General features: G+C 35.5%; 2 protein-coding genes across 3 annotated transcripts; both read left to right on the top strand.

Annotated features, from left to right (window-relative positions):
• The first annotated feature begins 714 nt into the window (after positions 1–714).
• LOC132950511 (PH and SEC7 domain-containing protein) lies at positions 715–11,168 on the top strand. Of its 2 annotated transcripts, none has more exons than XM_061022011.1 (14): positions 715–1,220; positions 2,283–2,349; positions 2,561–2,614; positions 2,679–2,899; positions 2,965–3,801; positions 3,863–4,101; positions 4,171–4,364; positions 5,557–5,749; positions 5,823–6,016; positions 6,077–6,305; positions 6,378–6,522; positions 6,588–6,731; positions 7,836–7,987; positions 9,299–11,168. In XM_061022011.1, the coding sequence occupies exons 1-14, from the start codon at positions 1,083–1,085 to the stop codon at positions 9,312–9,314; spliced, it is 2,823 nt and encodes a 940-aa protein (XP_060877994.1). In that variant the 5' UTR covers positions 715–1,082; the 3' UTR covers positions 9,315–11,168. The 2 variants fall into 2 exon arrangements, with proteins under 2 accessions (XP_060877994.1, XP_060877993.1); XM_061022010.1 differs by having other exon boundaries at positions 8,122–11,168.
• A 3,573-nt stretch (positions 11,169–14,741) lies between these two features.
• LOC132951397 (uncharacterized) lies at positions 14,742–20,039 on the top strand. Its single transcript, XM_061023208.1, has one exon. The coding sequence runs from the start codon at positions 14,742–14,744 to the stop codon at positions 20,037–20,039; it is 5,298 nt and encodes a 1,765-aa protein (XP_060879191.1).
• The last annotated feature ends 5,327 nt before the right edge of the window (positions 20,040–25,366 follow it).

Below are 25,366 nucleotides of genomic sequence, written 5' to 3'. Positions count from 1 at the left end.
CTGCCCAACAGTAATAATCTGTCCATTAAAATTTTTTTTTTAAACTAGGTATTCGTCCAATAATTCGTTATAATAATATCATAATATATTAATATTAAAAATAGGTACATCAACCCGTTTAGAAATAATATTCTCATAGCTTTTCGTTAATAAAACCTAAACATCACCACGATGATACAATTGAATTGAGAAAAAATGGATTTTTTGTTGAAAATATCTTGTAAAAATCATATTGTACGCAAACATCGTCCGATAAATCTATAAAGTGCAGCTAGTGCAGACCTGCAGTGTAGGACACTGCCACACTGGGCACAACTAGCCATTGAATATATTCCGTGATTTAACTATTAACGGATCACCTTGTACGATACCTATAGCCTATAGGCATATGCGATATGCGTAGGTTTGAATGTTTATTAATCCGCGACCAATATTATAACAATATATAAATTACCGCTGACGTAATAAATAATAATAGATGATTACCTGTTATTATTATCATTATTATAGATTTTAATAATAATAATATTATGGTGTACATAGTACGTTTGTGGCGAATATGGTACAAATGTACAGCGGGGACGGACGTGCGCCGCTGTGTGATAACCACTGATAACCGTTGCAGTCGGTGGCGCTCGAGTGGGGGGTGACGAGACGACCGTGACGTCATCGCGGGGTCGCGGATATCACTACTAAGCGAAACCGTTTCCCCCCGTCATACCGTGTCCGGCCGTATCATGTGCCCGTGCTGGTCGTGGTGTCGTTTATTTGTATTATAGTCGTCGCCGCCGTCGTTTCTCGTCATGTTCTCCTCGACCGTTTGTCAGCTTGGCCGCCTCCTCAACAGCGGCATCCGCAGCCGCAGCCGCCTGTGAAGTGACCGAACTCGCGCGCGCACCCACCCACCCACACACACATACACACTTACACACACCCGCATGTCAGACATGACTTAGGCGGTCACCGGTGTGTATGCTCGTGCCCGACAAGTGACCGGTCAGCGCTAGGCCTGGTACACCGTAGTTGTAGGGCGACTAACAGGGCCGGTGTCATCAAGCCCTTGCCTCGCAGCATCCGCCGCCATGGCCGCCGAGATTTCGGTTACCCTGTCCCGGCCAGAGATGCCTTCTGGCCTGGGTTTCTCGTTACTCAGTGTTGCCGACTGCCCGCCGGTCATCTACGATATCATCGAGAACACGCCGGCCGCCGAATGCGCCAAGGTATTGCTGTGCTCAATCTTACTGTCGTTACTCACCCGGCTCTTGCTTAAATGAAGCCATTCCCGTCTCTCGATGTTTGTCCGACAGCTCAACGGTTGCTGGGCTTAGAATGTAGATACTCCGTACTCGTTTATCATCACGCTCATCCGATACGGTGCCTGAGCCCAGTTTTTTTTTATTTGTCTGATTCCTCTGCGCTCTGAAAATTGTTTGGAGTCTGTACTCTGTAGTATGTTTCGGCCTCAGCTATTTATTAAAATATTTTGATGCGTCACTGACTAGGTGTAGGTGACCAAAGTCGTTTATCTAACTATTGGTTATTGTTTTACTAATAACATTACCTTTTCTAGTCAATGTTTACATAGATACTATGTAGGCATTATGCATAACCCATTCAGAAAAAACTGCACACATTTTTATTTTTTTTTGTAAAAATTTGTGCCTACCTACACACATTTCTAAATCTGGAAAGTGATTTGGCCCTGAATTGTTATTGATTATTAAATGAAATATCCTAAATTTGTGTTAATTGTATACATACTCTAAATACTATCAATTATAATTTAATGCAGTTTAATATTTGACATCTTTTTAAAAATGTCCTTGTAATTAAATTAATAAATGGACTGATATGGCAATGTCAAATTGCATAAATACAGTAGCTACCTACATCACTTTGCATTTAAGCTTGTGTTTATAGTAGGTATATATAAATAATATAATAATATAAGCTAATAATTGAATAATATACTTACATATTTCTAATGCTTGTTCCTATATCTATACTGCTATACCTATTGGTAATAATAATATATTTTTATTTTACACCATACTTACCAGTTACAAATTGAATGGGACATGATTTGTTCAAGTTAAATTCTGTACGATTAAAATGACAGATAAACAGCTAGGTACACCCACTTATACCTAACATAATTAATTATTAATTTGAACACTAAATTCTGGAATCAAGTACCTATATTTGATAATTGTTATTACTCTCACTAACCTATTATATTTATTTTAATGTTTATAATAGTATCTGCTAATATTTTTTTCTAGATCGAAGTTGGTGATATTATCATTAAGATAAATAATGAAGATGTACGAAAATGTACAATTAAAGAAGGTAAAATTATTGTTTTATAAGTTTACAGTTTATTACTCACCAATCACCTCGTGTTTGATCCTAATATTGAACTCTAAATATGAAAACAACTAAGTTAAATGTCTAAATATATTACCTTATACATAGGTACATATTATTATAGTATGCTTACATTTATTTTTTTTTTCATTTATTTTTTCTATCATTAATTTATATTTCCTGTATGTTTTAGTATTGAAATGTTTGAGATTAGCACAAAACCCCATTAATCTGAAACTAGTTAGAGGTTAGTATATTTATATACTATTTAGGTGATTTATTGTTAAATTTATAAATTTATGACTTTTTAGATCCTGCTATAAAAAATAAAGTACATGATAAACTGGCTGAAGATGAAAACTCCCCTCAGTTATTACTCCGTGATATAGATTCCCCGCCACCTCCACCACAACATCATCCACCACCATTAGAAATGGTTACTAGAACAAATGCAAATAAAGTTGAAGCTCCTAAGTATGAAGCATTTATGATGACTGGTGAAAGAGTTATCAAAATGTCTAAAAATAGCCAGGTAAGATATTTTTTGTATTTAATTTATATCCACGATTAAGTATTACGTATTATTATTAATTCTAGGTATCTTTATTACCAAAGAGAGATCGAAAAGTTGATTGTCTGGTAAAGAATGGTGGCCCCAAAAAATTCCATAAAGTAAATTCAAATTCTGTTCCTAGTAGTCCTGTTGAAAATGATCGACCAAACATTACAAAACCTAATTCTGGAAATACATCACCAGTTTCTCCTCCTCCTACCAATATGTCCAATTATAAACGTGGCTCTCGTTCTGAAGATCCTTTGCGTTCCAACTCTGAATATCCAATGTCTTCTACTACCAGTATTGACACTGAAGACGAAGATATTACATCGTCTTGTAACACCTTATTAAATACTAATATAAAACCACTTGAAATGGAAGACAAAAGAGTGTTGTGGACTTATAATGCTGGTCATGTTCCTGATGAGACATCAGCTTCTTGCAATTCCCTCCAAAAAGTTATATCACCTACGTCACCGACATCCATATCCTCATCAATAATGTCATCACCGTCTGACCGGCGACGACCAGCCAAAGGATCATATCGTGGCAACAGCCATCCAACTAGCAGTCATTCAAATATATCAAGTCCTGACTTCCAAGACACTGCAGATTCAGATTTCTTGATCAACTCACGGGAATTAGAAGTGACAGATCCAAGTGACAGTGATTCAACTATTCTAGCAAGCGAACCAAAGATTAGAAAGCGATCTACAGAAGGACAGTATACATATTATGATAATAATCATACAGACCATCGAATTGTCATACAGGTGAAAGGTCCAGAAAAAACTAATTTAGTTAGAGATACTGAAAATAACAACAGATATTATAATGACAAGGAAAACATGAGTAACAATGAAAATCAAGATTTTAAAGTATATAACATTTTATATTTGTAATTATTTACTTTTTTTTTAAATTTACATTTTAATTTAGGATGAAGAAGAAGTTCAACATTTGTTGGCACTAATGGAAGGTGCCGCTCAGTTAGCTAATTCTGTTACCAATAATGACGAGCACTGGACACAAAACGAAGATTTTGATTCTGATAGTTTGCATAGTTTTCATTATTCGCCTAAAGCTGTAGATATACCTTCAGCAGTAAGACTAGCAAAACGCTTATTTTATTTGGAAGGATTCAAAAAAAGTGATGTATCACGACATTTAAGCAAAAAGTATTGAAACATATAATTGTTTTTTTTTTTTTTAATGAAAAATAAAATAATAAAATAAATTAATTTCAGTAACGAGTTCAGTAGAGCAGTCGCTGAAGAATATTTGAAATATTTTGATTTTAAAGGAAATTCATTAGATTTGGCGTTAAGGCATTTTTTGAAACAATTCAGTTTGACTGGTGAAACTCAAGAAAGAGAAAGGGTATTAGTTCATTTTTCAAAACGGTTTTTGGACTGCAATCCCCTATGTTTCAACTCTCAAGGTAATATTAATAAACTTATAATAAGTACCTATTATTATTTAAATATTTAGTTTTAATTTTTTAAATCCTATTTTAATTATAATTTTAACATTTCGACGGTATCTTGTTAAAAGGGCGTTTACCACACAAAACCGAAAATAATAATTATCCGTTTCATTTGTTTCCTGAAAAAAAGTAAAATTTCATATACGCCCTCTTAACAAAATACCGTCGATTTGCTGTTTAATTAATTAAAATAAAGTGAATTACATATTGGTAGATTTGGCCATTTAGACAACCTATGCATACAGTAGCATACATAGGATTTTAGTTTGGTTAGGGTTTTACCTGAGAAAATAATTTACATAATTTTTTGCTAAACAGTTTTTATATAATTGGTTATATATAAGTTAGAATAGAATTAGTTAGTCTCAAATTTAGTCTACATTTAGAACACTCAAGTGTTTAACCTTTACACCTGTTCATCTATAGAGCCTCTTTGGGTTGTAATGAACGTGGTCATAATTGATGGATGATGATACACCATACGACAATTATGGCAGATATTTAGCAATGTTCTAAATCAGCAAAAAAAAATTACTGAAACTATGATTATCGACGTATTTGTCATATTTAGCAATTTATTTTATATCTATTAAAAAAGACCAACAATTTATTGATCGACTTTGTGTCAAATATGGTGGTAAATAAGATTTTTTTATATCTTTGACATTTCAGGGGTGCGTTCGAAAACTCAACTCTAGTTAACTCTATAAAAAAATAGTTACCCAACTTCGTTCGGAAATGAAGAGTTGTTATACTCCGGGTTAACTCTTTAACCCCGAAAAAATAGGTAGGTTGTTTTAACTCCACTGAAAATAATGCTTATCTACGAAGATAACAAAATCAACTCTACTCTACTCTACTCTAACTCTAACCTACTCTAACTATTCATATTCAAACGCAACCCGGGGGGAGGTCAGAATCCTAGAACCCTACCACTGTATGCATATGATGTAACACAAACAGTCTGTTTCATTTTTTTATTATTATTATATAGGCATGTCAACAATTTAATTTATTCATTTGTAACCTTGATACTTTATCGGACATTATTTTTTTTTGTAATTTGCAGAGTACATTTTATTTGTTAATATTATTAATAATTGCTATAGTTTGGATAAAATATTCTTATAAATTATTTTATTTTTAGATGCTGTACATACATTAACTTGCGCCATTATGCTATTGAATACAGACTTACATGGTCAAATGATTGGACGTAAAATGACATGTAATGAATTTATTGAAAACCTAGCCGGTTTAAATGATAATGAACATTTTCCACGAGATGTTCTTAAATTATTGTACATGGCAATTAAGTCTAATCCTCTTGAGTGGGCAAGGTAAGATACAATTTTAAATATAAGAAATTCAAATTCAAACATTATAAATAAAACTTATAACAACATGTTTTAGTGATGATGACTTGGATGAAAATCAACTGAAAAATGCAATTGCTAGTCAACCAATTGATAGTCTTGGAAATAAAATCCCTGGCCAAATAGGCAAAAGTGGAGGAAGCTATGAAGAGAATGTCATGACACAAGCTTTAGAGTATAAAAAAGGATATGTGATGAGAAAATGTTGCATGGAATCCAATGGAAAGAAAAGTAAGAAAAAAATAATTTTATATTTATTAACCGTAATGTTGGGCCCTTACAATTTTATAGCTGCAAGAGGGAAACGCAGTTGGAAAATGTACTATTGCACATTACGTGATCTAATTCTTTATTTACATAAAGATGATTCTGGATTTCGAAAATCTCAAATTAGTGATAGTATTCATAATGCAATACACATACATCATGGCTTAGCTACTAAAGCTATAGACTATACAAAAAAACAACATGTGTTTAGACTAGTTACTGCAGATCAAGCAGAATATTTATTTCAAACTAGGTAATCATTTTTATATAACTCCTATTTAAAGCTTTTAATTTTTATTTATTTACTATTGCTTATTATTTTTAGTGATTCCAAGGAATTGGATTCGTGGATAAATACAATTAATTTTGTATGTGCTAGTTTTTCTGCACCACGATTGCCAAGTGCTGTTGGAAATCAGAAAAAATTCCAAAGGCCATTATTACCATCAGCTCCAACAAAATTAAATTTGGTTTGATTCTTTACACTATTTAATTTTTACAGCTAGAAAATGTTTTACCTATGTATTTTTTACAGCGAGAACAACTTCGTGAACATGAAGATACTTTGAGACAACTAGAAGTAGAGCTTGAAATCCACAAAAAGAAACCTCCAGAACGTGGAACTAAAAACATCACATTGCAATTTTATAAAGAAAAAGAATCACATTTACTGGAAGAAGTAAGTTTTATTATTTAATATTTATTAGGCTTCTTCAATGATATAATTTTAAATATTGATTTTGTTTTGTGGGATATTGAATTGCTATATCAAGAAAAAAATTTAGGTATCCATATATTGAAATACCGAATTAACGTTAACTCGAAAAAATTGTTTTTAAAATATATTATACAAGTTTTTTAGCGTTAAAATCAGTTATTTCCGGTAACCCGAATACCCAAAAGCCAGTGGCCAATAATTGAAGTATTCAATATTGTACGATATATTTCAATTATCGATATATTACGATTATCAATATCCAAATTTCCAACAAAAAAGTTTGCAATATCGATTATTATCGATATTATTATATTATGATTATATGGATATTCGATATCGTAGAAGAAGCTTAATATTTATATAATTGGTGGAGAGTGTACAAAGCAAAAACATCTGCCTATGGATACTGAAACTATTGACCACTTACAATATAAATAATTTTATATATCTTATCATAATTAACCTAAGTTACCTTTTCATTATAATCAAATAAAGTGTTGACATTAAAAAAATATATATACTTGACCATTATGACAAATTTTGATCACTGAGTAACCAAAAAAAGTCAATATGAGTGTTTTGAAAAAAATTGCCTCATTGAAAATATAGGTATTTTTATCCAAATATATACCCCCAGTGTATAAAAAAGTGTATGCATGATAGTTAGTACCTATTAAAAGTGGCTGATGGATAATTAATAAAAGGCCTTAATTTATATAATAAAAAATATTTTTTAATATTTTTTTTTTTATATTTTTTGTACCAGTGATAAAAATGCAGTGTTTGTTTTACTTACCAATACAAAAATTGAAAAATATTAATAATTATAATTTCTCTTAAATAACAGTTAAAAAGTTGTAATTAAATAAATTAAATGTGAACTCTAAAACTAATATCTTAGGTAATAAAAAAATATTTTCTTTTCTCTCAAGCATCTAATTAATCATTAAAAAAAACAATTTTTTTGTATTCACTAAGTGCTGCTCCACACTTTTAAGCTACCCCAAATCTTTATTTCAAATGTATATATTGTGCTTTTATTAACAATTTTTTTTTTTTTTTTAGTATAAGCGTTATAAAACGTATGTTTACTTGTTAAGATCTAAAATGATTCAACACCCGGAGTATGACTCAAGTACTGCATTAATGGAGACTGATGATGAAGTAGAATTGGTATCTGTTGATGAACAAAACAGTTCATTGCCAATTTCAAACAGGTACAGTTATAATGCAGCTATTTATTCTACAATGGCAACACATTATTAATGTATACAATTTTTAAAATTTTATGAATATTCTCATATTCTCAATTCTGTGATTATTTATTTTAATAACTTTTGGTTTTGGATAGAGTTGCCAGGTGCAGGGATACAATATTTTATTTTAGAAAATTGCAGGGATCAATTTACATTAGGCTCTGTATATGCAAGTTTGGTACATAATTTCTGATATTGCGTAACACTTATATTATTAACAAATATGACCTTTGCAATGAACTGTGATTGAAATAATGTTGAGTTCAAACTAATTAGCTTTTGCTTAATTTCTTTTCTAATCAAATGCTTCAATTTTAGAAACGCAATGACATTATAAAAAAACTAATTTGAAATGTTTGAAACAAATAAATTGTTCATTCATTTTTTAATTGATGAATAAAAAAAACAATTATTTGCATTATTTATCAGACTTTATATAAAAACAAATTTATCTAATTTGTATGGTATTAAAGCTTCGTTCTCCTTCTATGAAAATATTTTAAATCAATAAAAACAATACTCAGTCTATTTTACACTCTACATTTAGTTAATTGAAAAATATTTAATGGATTTATTATGATTCATTTATAAGTACCCGTTAAATATTTATATGTATAAGTACTAAACAAATGTTTCTAATACATTTTAATATTTTACAATGGTTTTATTTAAATGGGACCAATAATTAAACTATTTTTTTTCTTTCAATAATTTGTTAAAATTGTTAAAATTGAATTATCTCCAGGAGTGTTAAGTAGTACTTTATTAAAATCCTGTGTACTTAGAAATAGCAATAACCTATAATGCCTCTAATAATTCCATAAGAAAAATGTAATTGATTTTCTCAGAAATGGTGGACAAAATATTATAAATTAAATACATTCAATTTTATTCAAGAAATGTTATGATATGAATTTATAGCATGTGTCATTTATTATTTGTTTGCAATTTTGCTAATAAACTTATAAATTTTCCAAAATATACTTTTTAAACATTGTAGGTATTTATGTTTAACATTTCTTAGATTATTTCTTACAAAATGTAATCACAAAAAAATAAAACATATAACTGCTTTGGTTGATATAAAATATAACACTTTATTACACTATACCACATTACACTGTGCTGATTGATAATCACAAGAAATTTGCACACAAATTTCTGTTTTGACTTTCATACAACACATTAACATTTTTCGCGAGAATTGTATTATTATTACTGTTATTATTTCTATTTTATCATGAGAATGTTTTGTGTTTATGCATGGTAAAGGAATATCGATGCTTGAAGCTGCAAAATATGCCACTGGACTTCCAAGACATTGTCACCTGGCTGTGTAGTTAATCGTTTTTGTTTATTTTATTTATCGTTTTTTTTTTTAATTATTATTATTCTAATCTTATTATTTTGTGGTTATTCTCAACACTTGATAATGTTATCGATTCCTAATCAAAAGTATGCAAATTAATTCTGAACAATAAATATATACTACACATATATATTTACCCCTATGTAAACATTATTTTAATTTATTTTATTTTGATATCTATATTGTGTGTATAATTAAAATAATGTTTGCATAATAAAAATAATAATTATATATTATTATTTATTGATTAGACTAGTATTACACCATTTATGAATTTGAAGAAGTACATTTTGACATAAAATTATTCACATTTTATATTCCATTTATTTTTATAAATATTTAGTATTGTTTTTTCTCTGTCTAATGTTGATCTTAAGTAATTTATTAAATTAGTTTCTAGTGAGTTACTCACATTTAAATACTTAAATATCATAAATTAAGCAGAACATGTTATTTTTTTCTAACTGACAAATTTAGTTTATATTTTAAAACCTAATGAAGTAGACCGACTTCAAGGAAAGTAGTTGATAATGATACTTATGTAAAAAATATATATGTATATAATACATAAACACTTTCATCATAGTAAAAATCATAAATGGAATAGATTTTAATATTGTCATTCCTTGTTTAGAATTTAATTGTATAATGTGCCAAATTATCTTTTGATCTGTGAATCCTTAATTTAACTTTGACTTATTTAAACTACCATTATTCAATATCTATTACTTCTACATACAACATAGTTGTCTAATTTATAATGTATTACCTACATAATTGTTTAAGGAAAACTAATATCCACGATAAATAATCATTAAAAATGTTATTTATTTAATTGTAAATTTGTTTCAAAGTAATGTAAGTTTTTTTTTATTGTTCATAAGGAAATATTGATCTTTTATTGTTATATACTATGTGGTTATACCTACTGTAATATATCATTTTGTAATTCAATTCACTTCCTCGTCGATAACAAAATCATCACTACTTATTATTATCAATATTATGATATACCAAATATAAACCTTTTCTTATGTTATTAATGTAAGGTGTATTAAATATGTGAACTTTGTTATACGGTGTTATTAAGCACTATTATTGTTAGTTTTTTTTTTTGTGTGCATGTGAAAACCATTAAGCTGCAGTACAATTTATTGTTGTATGCCGACCACAAATCATTTTTTAATTTAATATATTATAATAATTAAAAAAAATTGTACATAAAATCAAAACCAAAATTAGGTTATTAACTTCACTACCAAAAAGTTTAAATCTCTGTATGCTTTGAAATATTTTCAGTATTAATTGATACAATTTTTTTTTTTTAATTTATATATATATAAATAATGTAATGTGCAATAATTAAGAAAAAGAGTTTTTGTTTTGTTTGCTTTGAACAAATTCTGTAATTTTTATTTTATGATTAAATTATTTATCCCACGGGCTGTGTTCATATTGAAGCGAATTGACTTAAACATGGCTTTGTAAACTAATTTTATTTTAATTTGGAATTTTAAAAGTATCTAGTCCATTTTTTTTTTAATAAAATATTTATGATAACAAGATGAAACACATTTATGATAAATTATTAACAATGCCACTGAATAAGAGCAAACTATTTATTATTTATTACTAATTAGATCTTATTAATATTAATACATAAACAAAATAATATGAAGTGTATATTATATAAATAACTAGGTATTCCATGACGTTTGTAAAATGCTTGATTGATAATGTTGAATCAACAATAAATAAAGGAATTACCAACTATATTTTGTTTAATTTAATTGTCCTTATCGTCTTGGTGTGATTTTTATACCAGATTGTTTGAAATCACATTTGTAAAAATGAGTAATAACACATTGAATTGACCAATCAATAATGGTTGAAAGTTAAATCTTTTAAATGGTTCTAAATTCTCAATTTATAACAATATGTAACATGAACCTATACACACTTTTTATGACCTATGATAATGCCAGTTTGTGCTGAAATCTTGAGCATTTGGGTATTCCTATATTTTTAACCAAGCCCGGATTAGATTTACTGGGCCCCAAAACACATGACTAGTAGTCTAGTGGGCTACTCTCAACTTTAAAACTATAACTTTTCCTCACTTTTAAAGATGTTTTTACTATCACTTTTTTACGGTTATAAATCATGTTATAAGTACCATTTAAAAGTAAAACAATAAATATGTTATTAAATATTAATATACATATATTTAAAAACCATTAACAACAGGCAACTCATCGTATTATAATATTATATGTATTATAAACCTTTGTTCAAAACTCCCATTATCAATAATTTACAAATTGTACCATATCAGCAAATATAAATTTATTGCGAATTAATCATTTAATCGTTTTTCGTAACACATTAATAAAAATATTTTTAAGTTCACTTTTGAAAATTCCTTTGAATGTAGGTAGGTATCTATTAAAAAAATCAGTGTGGTAAGGCCGATGGGTTCTGCCCCCCCCCCCCTAACCTTTAATCAGGACTTGTATTTAACCTATCTGTATACTTATTACATGGAAAATTTAATTGATAGATACAAGATACTATAGTAGGCAGCGTAGAAGTATAATATAAAATAATAAATATTATATAATAATTCTACTCCGACATTATATTATATTCCAAATAGAACTGCTGACCTGCATTTCAGGTGGCGCCCACAGCTTACAGCATGTTTGCCTTTTGGACTCTCCTCTATTTATTTACGCTCTCTCGGCCTCTCCTAAAAAGTCAAGTAGGTAGATATACTTAATATAATAAAATCAATGGTATTAATAATTTAATTTTTTATATGATGCATAACAATCTTAATAATAACAATTTATTACATATTTTAGAAAAAATTACATTTTATTTATTAACAAGTGCCCCCCCCCCCCCCCCCTGACCAACATTAACGGCGCTAATCACAAAATATCGAAAAATGTCCAGGCGCACCTGACACCTCTCGTTGCACACGACAATGAACGTGACAGAACCGAAAATAATATAACCTACTATTTACTAATTCTATTTTTTAAATTTGTTTGTCTTTTACAAAGTATCCTCATAATATATATGGCAATTTAAAATAATATATTATACGGCTGGCAGTAGGTAGGCCGGGTAGGCGTAAGCTGTAACCGCTTATAACTCTGGAGGGAAGCCAAGGCCCATGAGGTTTAGAAAAACGTTTAAGTAATATAATATACCTAGTATAGTAGTATTACCTACCTACATGTATAAATGTATAATAAATATATTGTATGATAATAGGTGCAGTTTATATAACATTATATGTATATAGAAGGGATACCTATAGGTATACCGACCATATATTTTATCTCGATACAAAAACAGGAAATATTAGAATAATTTAAAAAAATCACTTATACAAAACCTACTGCAGTAGGTATAACTGCTCGAACTGTTACGGTTCTTATCCCACCAATTCCTTGAATTATGAATGTACCCAAATTATGATTTTTGGAATTTGTAATTATAGGTACTTGTCGGATATCTGTGGAAATACCCAATACCGTAATTTGGCCGCCATATCGTTATCGACAACAATAAATTGTCATCGGTAATTACGGTCGACTCCACATCGAGAAGATTCGATACCCCGCCCCGCCTGTTCCATCTGTATCGCCGTCTGCCGTCTCACCGCGAACCCGTCACCGCCGCGTCAGTGCGTTGTCGTCCGTTCGTCGCAACTTTTGCTGCGGCAACCCCGGCTCTTGTGTCACGTCCGGGTTTCGCGCGACAGACTACCTTCACGTGATCGGTGGTTCTGAGTGTGCCGAGTCACGTATCGGCCGTGGCGGTTTTGCGTGTTTTTTCCCCTTTTGGTCTATCCGTCCGGGTACAGTTTTACGCCGATCACCTGTGGTACATTGTACTAATTGTACGCACCAAATGCACGCTAAAACGACTTGTTGTCTCGTGATCGCGTTTGTTTTGTAGCCGTCGATTTTGTGTCGCGTTGTGTGCCGGCAACGTGCGGGTCGTGTCGTCCTCCGCGGCTCCAACAGTGCATTTCACGGTGCCTCCCGTGGACCACGGCATGATTTATTGGTTTAACCTGTTCTTCGTGGGCCATCGTGGGATTCCCAGTAGCCAGCGTTAGATCGTCGTGTGGACCAGTGGACCGTTGAGAAGGACCGAGTGGCAACACTGTCGATGGTAATCAGCGGATACCGAGGAGACCGGTGATTACAATATTATTCATTATCATTGTAAAACATCATTGTTTATTATTTTGATGATATGACATTATATATTATTTGTAACAATATTATAAATTGTCCCCGTAGAGTTAGTTAGTGGGCGCCCATTGCATATAAATATAAAATATTGTAATTTTCTTATGAATAGTAAGGCGGTGCTTCTGGCCCGTCACAAGAACGTATTACTTGTGGTTATTCATTGACATCTAGTCTCAAATTAATCACACAGTGTCCACTTCCCTCCGTGTCTTGCGTTGCGGTGCTTATTAAATAGGAGCGTGGGGCAATAACAAAAAAAAACTGGCTAAAATAAATATTAAGTGTAGCTGAGTCGGCCGACGACCTCTGGGTCGGCAGTAAGGACTTTTATACTTCATTTTTGGTAGCATAGCGTGGTTATATCCACATATTGTTTAGTGTTCCGTTTAGGATTTATGGGCCCGTCCTAAGCTACGTGTAATTGTTATTGCATAATTATTTTGCTTTTACACGTTTTACCCGTGATCAACGTATTGATTGTTTAATTGTGTGATCGACAATTTATTATTATTATTTTTGCGTAAAGCGCGTCACTTGCCGCGTTATTTATTTAATTTGTCGAATAATTCCTTTTGTATTATTATTTCGCGAAAGGCGCATTAATTGTGGTGTTCTGATTTATGTTTGGCTCTGCAAATTAATAATTTTTATTATTATTTAGCGTTAAGCGCGCGTTTGTTGACGTAATAATATATTTTGATTTTGCGTCTAATAATTTATTATTATTATTTTTGCGTGAAGCGCGCAACTTGTCGTTTCTATTTATTTTTATTTGCGTTATTGATTTTAATTATTATTATTTCACGTAAAAGCGCTTTTATTGCTTTGTGATTTATTATATTTTGATTTTGCGTCTAATAATTTATTATTATTATTTTTGCGTGAAGCGCGCTACTTGTCGCGCTCCTTTTATTTAATTTGTTGAATAATTTTGATCATTTTGTCGCGTTAAGCGCGCCCTTGGTCGCGTGAGAATCTACTTTGGGCTAAATTATTTCATTTTGCGCTTAGTATTTAATTGTATTTGCATATTAAAAAAAAAAAAAAAAAAAAAAAAAAAAAATCCGTCGTCATGGCTGGTGATGAAGAAGTCGCGCGGGTCAAGTGGTTGAAACGTAGTTGTGAAGTCAAACGCAAGAGTTACGTCAATAAAATACGTGCAGTCCATAGTGTGGCCGTTCGGAGTGCGGAGGACACGTCTGTGGTACCCCAGCTATTGGTAATGGTTGAATCCCTCGATCACTTGTTGTCGTCCTTTACCATCGAAGATGAAGCATTGTTGAATTATTTGTTGGATTTAGAGCTTGACAATGAATATCCCGACACGGAGGGCGTCGAGATGTTCGAATTGGTCTCGTTTTCAAAAGCAACCGCCCATCGTTTTATGCAATACTGCCCCGACCAAATAACAACGTCTACACACGGCGGTTCACAGGTGTCATTAAACGATGTCGGCCAGAATGTCCAAAAGTCAGACGAACAAGTGATTACCGACAATGTTGCCATAGATGTGAGCCCAGGTGCCGTCCAATCAACTAAAGCAGGTTCTGTGAGGTCTAGTGGTGGTCAAGTCATCAAACCTACCCGCTTACCTGAGATACCACTGCCCACGTTCGAGGGCGACATTTATGAGTGGGTTACATTTCGTGATCGATTCACAACATCGGTGGACAATCGAACATATTTATCCGATATCGATAAGTTCTACTACTTGGTTGGGTGTTGCAAGGGGGCTGCTCGAGATGCTATTCGAGGCATTCCGGTATCAGACCACAATTACAGGCTGGCGTGGTCCACTCTCGAGGAAAGATTTGACAAACCCCGTCTGGTGGCACGCTCACTAATCGAGAAACTGTTAAACGCACCACGAGCTCCTTCAGAAAATTTAGTTGAGTTAAACAAATTGTTAGTGGTATTCGATGAAGGCGTATCGTTGCTCGAGTCCCTGCATCTACCAGATTTAGGCGATTTTATATTATTCTCCATAGCCGCTCGATGCTTGCCTACCTATAGCATCAAGTTATTCGAAGCCCAACTAGCCAACGGGTTTCCTACGGTACAAGAGTTGTTGAAGTTTGTAAAATCTCGTGTGGCCATATTAGAATGCATTCCACCAGAGCCTACATCAAAACAATCAAACTCTCACAAATCTACTAAGACTGCATCTCATAATGCGAGGAAGCCGCCACTGCATACCTCTATGGTTACAAGCAGCAACCCGTCAAAGGTATCACCGTCTTGCAAATGTTGCACAGGTACTCATGGTCTAACGTCATGCCCAAAGTTCAAGGGTTGGACGCAAGAAAATCGTAACAATTGGGCGCGAGTCAATAAGATTTGTTTTCGATGCCTACGTACAGGACACTGGGTGACCAAGTGCAAGTCTTCAAATGTATGCGGTCAATGCTCCCGAAGGCATCACTCGCTTCTGCATTCAGCTGGATTTGCTGCTCCGTCCAAAGAAGAGAATTCATCGGATGAGGGGCAACCAGACGTTGCCACCACATCGTCATGTCTTGGCCAAAATACTTCACCGTCGGTCATTCTCGGTACAGCTCTCATACACATGTCTGACAACGTTGGCGTGTTGCATACGGTCCGGGCGCTCATTGATTCAGCCTCACAAATTAGTGCTATTACTTCGGAGTGCACGAATCGTTTGGGACTCCGGATGCAAAAGTGGACATTACCTGTATCCGGTATCGGCGGTGTTCAGGTACAAAACGTTTTGGGGTTAGTGCGCTGTCAAGTACAACCAAGATTTTCACCAGATCCCGTCTTCAATTTTGATGCGTGGGTGTTTCCGACGATTACGGCTGATATGCCACGACAACCGCTATCCCGTTCGATAGCAGATAAATATCAGCATCTTGCCCTAGCGGATCCCTCATTTATTAACCCTGGTACCATCGATGTTTTATTAGGCGCAGACCTGTTTGCCCAAATTCTAAATGGAAAACGTGTGTCTGTAGGCGATGCTTTTCCGACAGCATTCGGAACGGTATTTGGATGGACGATCATCGGGCCGGTTTCAAATTCAACTTCCAATATTTCTGTGTCTTGCCATACATCACTTACTACTTCTGTCGAAACGCTGCTAGAGAAGTTCTGGGCGCTCGAAGAACCCGACGCGGCACCAGAACAGTTTACGCAGGAGGGGCAGTGTGAAGCAATATTTCGTGATGGCTGTACCCGCGATAATTCTGGTCGCTTTTGTGTACCGCTCTTGTTCCGCCAAGCAATTTCTGTTGACACTTTCCGTGGCTCACGCGCCGTAGCTGAGAAGCGCTTCGAGCACTTGGAGAAGAAATTAGCCACTAACCCTCGTCTCCGAAGTTTATATTGTGATTTCATGTCTGAGTATTTGACGTTGGGACACATGTCTCCAGCCAAGTCCAATGGGGATTACTACATCCCACACCATGCCGTCTATCGCCCTACCGATAAAGACCCGAAAATACGAGTAGTGTTCGATGCTTCCGCGACATCGTATTCCGGCGTTTCTTTGAATGATTGCTTGCTTCCGGGATCGAAGTTACAGCGCGATGTTGTGGACGTCCTATTATTGTATCGGGTTCACCGATTTGCCTTCACAACTGATATAAGCAAGATGTACCGTCAGGTATCTGTATCTCCGTCGCATCGACGGTACCAACATATTTTGTGGAGATCATCGCCCGATCGAATGTTGCAAGCTTATGAACTCAACACTGTGACTTACGGCGTCAACTGTGCCCCCTACCTCGCGATCAAGGTGTTGCGGTCTATTGCTGAGCAGGATTGTAGTGACCTTCCATTCGTAAAGGAAGCTTTATTATATCAGACATACGTGGATGACATCTGCGCAGGCGGCGACACGTTGGACGAGGCCCTCTCCCTTCAAGATGGTCTTATTCGAGTTTTACATTGTGCTGGCATGGAGTTGAAAAAATGGGCCAGTAATACGCCCGTCCTACTTGATAAGATCCCCTCCGAGGACAGAACGTGCGAACCACTGTCGCTCGATGATTCTACTGGCACAGGGACGAAGGTATTGGGTTTACAATGGTCCCATCAAGATGACGCCTTTATGTATATTTTTCAACCCGAACGACACGTCTGCACGAAACGCGGTATGTTGTCCTTGATAGCGCGAATGTTCGATCCACTCGGACTCTTATCACCTGTCACATTCTTTGCAAAAACATTAATGCAACGTGTATGGAAAGCTGGGCTGTCATGGGATGAACAGCTGCCTTCAGATATCGCGGAGATCTGGTGCAGTTTCGTTACCGATTTATCCAATCTGCAATGTGTTCGCATCCCTCGATTTATAGGCACACGCCGAGACATGCAGTGTTCAATATGTGGGTTTTGTGATGCGTCGTCAACCGGATACGCTGCTGTGGTGTACCTTAGGGCAATTGATTCGTCGGGTAACCCTATCGTCTCGTTGCTTGGAGCACGATCGAAAATTGCACCTGTGAAATCAACAACCATTCCGCGATTGGAATTATGTGCAGCACTTTTGCTCGCTCGCTGGTTGGCCCGTCTTTCAGCCACGCTGAGCCTAAAATTACACCTCACAGATGTCCATGCCTGGTCAGACTCTACAACGGTGTTAAGTTGGCTAAAATGTCCGCATGAGTCATTTAAAATATTCGTCTCAAATAGAATTTACAAAATTCACTCGTTGGTACCCACGTGTCAGTGGCATTATATAGAATCAGCCACTAACCCTGCTGATTGTGGTTCACGAGGACTTACTCCGTCGGATTTCATTAAACATGATCTCTATTTCAACGGTCCTCCATGCCTGTCTCTGCCACCTCAACAATGGGACCAGTATATCCCAATTAATACAGCTGATCAACTGCCTGAATTTAAGATTGAATCTACGAAGGTTATGGTCATACAAGAAGAGGAATCTGAGTGGTTTGAGCGTTTTTCTTCTTATGTACAAGCGATCCGAACCACTGCTCGTATACTTAGGTTCGTCGCGCGTTGTAGGAAACAACCGGTTGAACATGGGTATTTATCCCGCAAGGAGCTCGACCAAGCAGCGCTTCTGATTGCACGGTCTTCGCAACGTTTTCACTTCAGTACGTTGATTCAGGAGTTGTCGCAGGGGGGTGCTGCCTCTATGCGATTATTAGCACGTCTGCGTCCGTTCCTCGATAATGAGAATATAGTACGCGTTGGCGGTCGGTTATCTAGGTCAGATTTGTCTGATGACCAGAAACATCCTATACTGCTGGCAAAGACATCACACTTCTCTATTCTATTAATTCGGCATTGGCATGACCTCACAGGTCACAGTGGTCCACAAATCGTTTCATCGTTGGTTTGTCGTCAATATTGGATACTATCAGTCCGCACATTGATCCGTACGATCATTAGCCGTTGCATCACGTGCGTACGCATCACGGCCAAAAACCCTCAGCCAGTGATGGCGGATCTACCATCTTCACGTGTGACGGAATGCCATCCGTTTGCGAGGGTTGGAGTAGATTATGCAGGTCCATTTTCAGTCAAAGAGAACCGACTTCGAAAGCCGCGTCAGTACAAAATGTATCTTGCCGTTTTTGTGTGTTTCACAGTACGCGCTGTCCATTTAGAATATGTATCCGACTTGAGCACCGGGGCTTTTATAGCTGCGTTACACAGGTTTGTGGCACGCCGAGGTCTGCCCACCGATGTTTACAGTGATTGCGGCACAAATTTTGTTGGAGCAAACAATTTACTTCGTGCTCTTGTTAATGATCCATCGTGTCGTGACCAACTAACAGCTAGTGTCCATTGTACGTGGCATTTCAACCCTCCAGGTGCCCCTCATTTCGGTGGGCTCTGGGAGGCAGCAGTTCGCTCATCCAAAACATTGTTATTGCGCATTCTGGGGGAGCACACTTTCACCATCGAAGAGTTTGGCACGGTATTGTCTAGGTGTGAAGCCATTTTGAATTCTCGGCCAATCACTCCTGCTTCGTCCGATCCTGCTGAACTTGACTGTCTAACTCCGGGGCACTTCCTAATAGGCAGACCGTTACTTGCCGTTCCTGAAGCAGACATTCCAAACACAACTCGGACCTTGGAACAGCGGTGGAAGTTGGTCAGCCAATGTGTTCAAGCGTTTTGGCGTCGGTGGCGCAATGAATACCTCCAAACTCTCCAGATTCGCAGTCGGTGGACCAGTGACGCTCCAAATATATCGGTTGATGATATGGTCGTAATAAAAGACGCCAACACTCCGCCGTTGAAATGGCGTATGGGTCGCGTGATAGAGGTATTACCAGGCTCCGACAAGGTTGTCCGAGTCGTCCGGCTCCGAACTGCTACGGGTATCGTGACCCGTCCGGTAGTAAAAGTGGTTAAGCTTATTAGCCATCCCTAGAGATTTTAAATCTCCATTCTATCTCTATGTCTGTTTATTTCTTATTTTTTATTTTATTGTTCCCTTCTCTGACTTATACACTCTTTTGCACCTGCGCCTAGGCACCGCGGTCGTGAGTCACGGGGGGAGGGGGCATTTTGGTTAGCTGCCAGAAAAAATTAGGGGCACTTGTAATTTATGTATTTATACGCCCTGGCATTTGAATTATATCCTAATCTGTATTTAAAATTGTTACTATTATAATGTGTCTTTACAAAAAAAAAGAATGTATTTTCAGGTTAATCGGTTAGTACAAATCCAACCCTCATCAGTTCAATCTTCAGGTTTCAACAGTTTGCAGCTTAAGATCCGGCAGTGTTCGGTAGTAAGACGTGCTCGTCTTACTAGGGGGAGGATGTCGGATATCTGTGGAAATACCCAATACCGTAATTTGGCCGCCATATCGTTATCGACAACAATAAATTGTCATCGGTAATTACGGTCGACTCCACATCGAGAAGATTCGATACCCCGCCCCGCCTGTTCCATCTGTATCGCCGTCTGCCGTCTCACCGCGAACCCGTCACCGCCGCGTCAGTGCGTTGTCGTCCGTTCGTCGCAACTTTTGCTGCGGCAACCCCGGCTCTTGTGTCACGTCCGGGTTTCGCGCGACAGACTACCTTCACGTGATCGGTGGTTCTGAGTGTGCCGAGTCACGTATCGGCCGTGGCGGTTTTGCGTGTTTTTTCCCCTTTTGGTCTATCCGTCCGGGTACAGTTTTACGCCGATCACCTGTGGTACATTGTACTAATTGTACGCACCAAATGCACGCTAAAACGACTTGTTGTCTCGTGATCGCGTTTGTTTTGTAGCCGTCGATTTTGTGTCGCGTTGTGTGCCGGCAACGTGCGGGTCGTGTCGTCCTCCGCGGCTCCAACAGTGCATTTCACGGTGCCTCCCGTGGACCACGGCATGATTTATTGGTTTAACCTGTTCTTCGTGGGCCATCGTGGGATTCCCAGTAGCCAGCGTTAGATCGTCGTGTGGACCAGTGGACCGTTGAGAAGGACCGAGTGGCAACACTGTCGATGGTAATCAGCGGATACCGAGGAGACCGGTGATTACAATATTATTCATTATCATTGTAAAACATCATTGTTTATTATTTTGATGATATGACATTATATATTATTTGTAACAATATTATAAATTGTCCCCGTAGAGTTAGTTAGTGGGCGCCCATTGCATATAAATATAAAATATTGTAATTTTCTTATGAATAGTAAGGCGGTGCTTCTGGCCCGTCACAAGAACGTATTACTTGTGGTTATTCATTGACATCTAGTCTCAAATTAATCACACAGTGTCCACTTCCCTCCGTGTCTTGCGTTGCGGTGCTTATTAAATAGGAGCGTGGGGCAATAACAAAAAAAACTGGCTAAAATAAATATTAAGTGTAGCTGAGTCGGCCGACGACCTCTGGGTCGGCAGTAAGGACTTTTATACTACAGTACTCATAGACAATTTTTGAAAATGTTGATGTACCTACCTTATTCAAAATTCTAATGAGTAGTTTCGTTGCAGTTAAAATGTTTGTACCTACTAAGGACAATGTTGAATACTTGAATTATTGATAGATTAATATTAATCACTAACATTTTTAAATCACCGTAGCCCCCGTATCTTGTATACCCGTCCATTGTCATGGACCAATTATCCTTAGTACATAATGTCAAATAACTCGAAAACAAATTTTGATTCTAATATACGTCAACATTTTTGGAATAATTATCGAGTAAATAATTTACAGTAGAAAAGAGCGAGGTTCAGGTTCTCGTTAGAAAACAGACGTTTGTATCTCTACAGGACACTGTATACTCCTAATTATAGGTACGAAAATTCTCAAGAATTTGAAAATATGATCTTCGCGGGTACATTTAAAATTTCCAAAAATTATATTTTGAATGACTGCGTTGTTGAAAGAAAAATGTGGGCGAGGCGGTGAGCACGTTTGCTGGTATACTGCAGCGGTACATCGCTGGTGTACTATACAGCATATACACGGCCGTGTGTACTCGGCACTTGCGGTAATAAAGATGTGTACCTGTATAGGTACCTATCGTACACTGTTATAAAGTTATAAAATGACCGTGGTATATGGTAGGTATTACCTACTATATGGTAGTGCGCCTAAGCGAAAACAGATTCGACTGCAATTTATATTGCGCCTTCGATTGCGACGAAAAACATGGTTTGGGCGCAATGAAAAAATCATGAAACGTCAATTTTCAACAATAACGCGTATAATAATATATATTATTATATTAATATGGTCGCGTGTACGTTTATGACGTGCTAACGTGCGTGCGCGTATACATAACATGCTATAATGTTTATGACGTGCTATACGTGCGGCAAGCGTGTAAAGTTCACCGCATAGGTACGCGACACAATCGGAGAAGAAAGTCGGAAAAATTTCGGTCGCCAAGTGAGATGACCTCCGCCAGTCCCACGTTTCGTCGTTTGCTCGCGCGTGCGTACCGGTACTGGTACATCTATACTGGTACGCCTGTACCGCGTTCGATTACGAAATCTGAAAGTTGTCCTATTGCGACGTACTTCAATCGCAGACGTGCCCGGTATACCTAACGCGCCGTTTCGAAAAATAATAACGAGCCGATCGTTGTTGGATATCTGCTTTGACTTGTGCGAGTGTTGTTATTATACGGTTGTTACTGATATATTATTATAATTGTGATGTGTTAGCGTACGTACGACACTAGCTATAGGTACCTATTAAAAATTATAATATTATATTAGAACCTCGCGCGTACGGAGGATAAGACACGTGCCCGCATGCGTTCGAAACCGGTTTTTCGTATAATGAAAACTGTTTTTTTATCCGACGGAAAAAAATATATTATAATTAAAACGTTTTTTTTTCTCTCTCGAACGGAATATAATACAACAGGTCCCGTCCAATCTACATAGTATACGATTGTACCTATATTATGCCTATAGGTATTGGTGTGTAGGCATCGTGAGGCATGCGTCTAATGTAATGCCTATATATGCCTAATATTATGCCTATATTATAACACGGGAATTATTATGCTACGAGAATATACTATCGTGTCGATGTGTTTGTACTGTGTGGGCACACACATCTCGTGCTCTCGTACTGTTTACCGTTCGTGTGGTTCGTCGAACAAACATTTGGCGTGAAGGTTTGACAACAACGACACAATGATCAAACCGAATATTCGCTTCGAGTGCGGAAATGTCATCGTAGTTAATCGAAAAATTAAAAACGCGATCCGTAATATTGAAATAATTTTGTGGCCTATACTAGCAGCTGTGAGCGCGCCATCATTATTTTGTATACAATTCTGACGTTATGTACTAAAAGCCAACGTACCAACTCGGTGGCAGGGGTGGCTCCGGGGCTAGGGGGGGGGGGCTAGGGGCCGACTGCAACGATTTGTTACTGTTACAAACAAAATTACAAAAAGAATCATATTGTAATACCGACATTTTCTGAGAATTATGGCTCCCCCCTCAATGTGACATTCGAACTGCTTTTCATTGCTCAGCATAGGCGCCAGGCGGAGACAGTTTATATTCATTTATAAGTAGAAAACATTTGATTTATATAAACTGGACACAAAATCACCGGTCAATATTGTTTTTATTTTTAAAAATCCTTTATTACCTGGGTAATCGAGACAAAGGGCAAGAACTCCATGACAAAGATATAAAATATCCCATTATACTATCCTAAAATGTTCTGTATTTTTCAATAATTTATGAAAATTGTTAGTTGTATAACTATATAAGTACCAATATAAAATTTGCTTTTCAAAAGAATAGTTTTGATTTATTTTTAAATAATACGCCGAGTTTTTATTCTACGTTCATAAGTTTATATATTTCGCTATATTTCCCTGCAATTTTCGACTTTGTATACACGTACGAATTTGTTGTTGTCTGTTGAGTCTACCACACGTAATTGTGTTTATTGAAAAAATTATCAAGGCCTAGTTTACAATAGCATTTTTTATTATCTCCTATAATTTATATTAAATCGTATTTGCTGAATGCTGAGTTTACGTTTGCTCCAAGTCCAAACAGACAACAGTTAATAAATTCTTACTTGATATTATAATCATTAAATAAAATCGTATATAATGATTTATAAATTAAAATTAATTTAACACATTAAAAATAATATATAAATATGTGCAAAGATGCTGGATTATCCAAACATACAGATTTTATAACATAAATTGGTCAAGACAGTATATGGAAGTATGCCAGTATGTTAGTATCTAATGCTACAAATAACGGTTTACAGATTTGTGTAGAACATAATAAACCAAATAAAATAGAATATGAAAAAATATTTCATATGGTTCTATTTCGAAATTAAAGTTAAAAATAATTTATTTGCCTTCATCTTAGGGAAAATTGTGGTAATTTTCTATATATACCTATACATTTATAATACAAGCCAGCCAAGGCCGTAATTATGGTTTTTTTTTATGTCTATAAACATTTTGTCGATGGTGGGGGATATGGACCGCCCGCTATACCTACGCCTAAATAGTAAATATATTAGATACCCAGCATTGCTCTCAAGTTCCAAGTATAACAAATCTATAGTCATCAGGAAAATGTACCGATGATTTACTATTTTACTTATTATGAATATTTAGAAAATACCTATAGAGCTAACACAAAATTAAAACACTGTAATTATTTCCGCTAACTATAGCTATAGCTATTATGTCTACGATTTAGGATTAGTTAGATTTATTGCATTTTCATAGTGTGCATGATGTATTATTCAAAATAATTTAATAATATACAATTTGTATATTATTATTATTATGCATTTATGTGATAGTTTTTGCATAAATTAAAGCTAATAAATAATAATAGTATAATACTATTAAAAAAAAAAAACAGTGTAGGTATTAGGTACCCATATAAAAGTATAGTAACAACCAAATACATTATAATTTTTTTTTATTTTCATTGAATACCTTTGAGTAAAATAAAATAATTTTATTCCCCGTAAGAGACTATGGTCTGGGCCTGGGATCAGGGAAATAAAAACCATTGGCACCAAAAATAGGGTAAAATAAATTCCAATTATTAGAAAAAATAATAACAAATCGTTTCAATATTACACGCGTTAGTATGACGATTGTTTTTTTAAAAATTAAAAAACGGCGGACTACCTACGTACGCACAGCCAACCACAGCCCCCTCCCCCCTAAGATTTATTCATCACAGCTACTGGTAAAAATTATTGCAGCAATTTCTTTCAACTCATTTTGATGTGC

The sequence above is a fragment of the Metopolophium dirhodum genome, chromosome 8 (genome assembly GCF_019925205.1).
Source record: "Metopolophium dirhodum isolate CAU chromosome 8, ASM1992520v1, whole genome shotgun sequence".
Taxonomy (NCBI): domain Eukaryota; kingdom Metazoa; phylum Arthropoda; class Insecta; order Hemiptera; family Aphididae; genus Metopolophium; species Metopolophium dirhodum.
Note: the sequence above shows the minus strand (reverse complement) of the source record. Positions and strands in the feature narration are given on the sequence as shown.

Bases quoted from the DNA above. Each gene is read 5' to 3' on its own strand.
- LOC132950511 (XM_061022010.1), top strand. From the start codon at position 1,083: ATGGCCGCCGAGATTTCGGTTACCCTGTCCCGGCCAGAGATGCCTTCT. The intron at 4,365-5,556 runs GTAATATTAATA...TTTTATTTTTAG, and splicing joins CCTATGTTTCAACTCTCAAG to ATGCTGTACATACATTAACT. The intron at 6,732-7,835 runs GTAAGTTTTATT...TTTTTTTTTTAG, and splicing joins AATCACATTTACTGGAAGAA to TATAAGCGTTATAAAACGTA.
- LOC132951397 (XM_061023208.1), top strand. From the start codon at position 14,742: ATGGCTGGTGATGAAGAAGTCGCGCGGGTCAAGTGGTTGAAACGTAGT.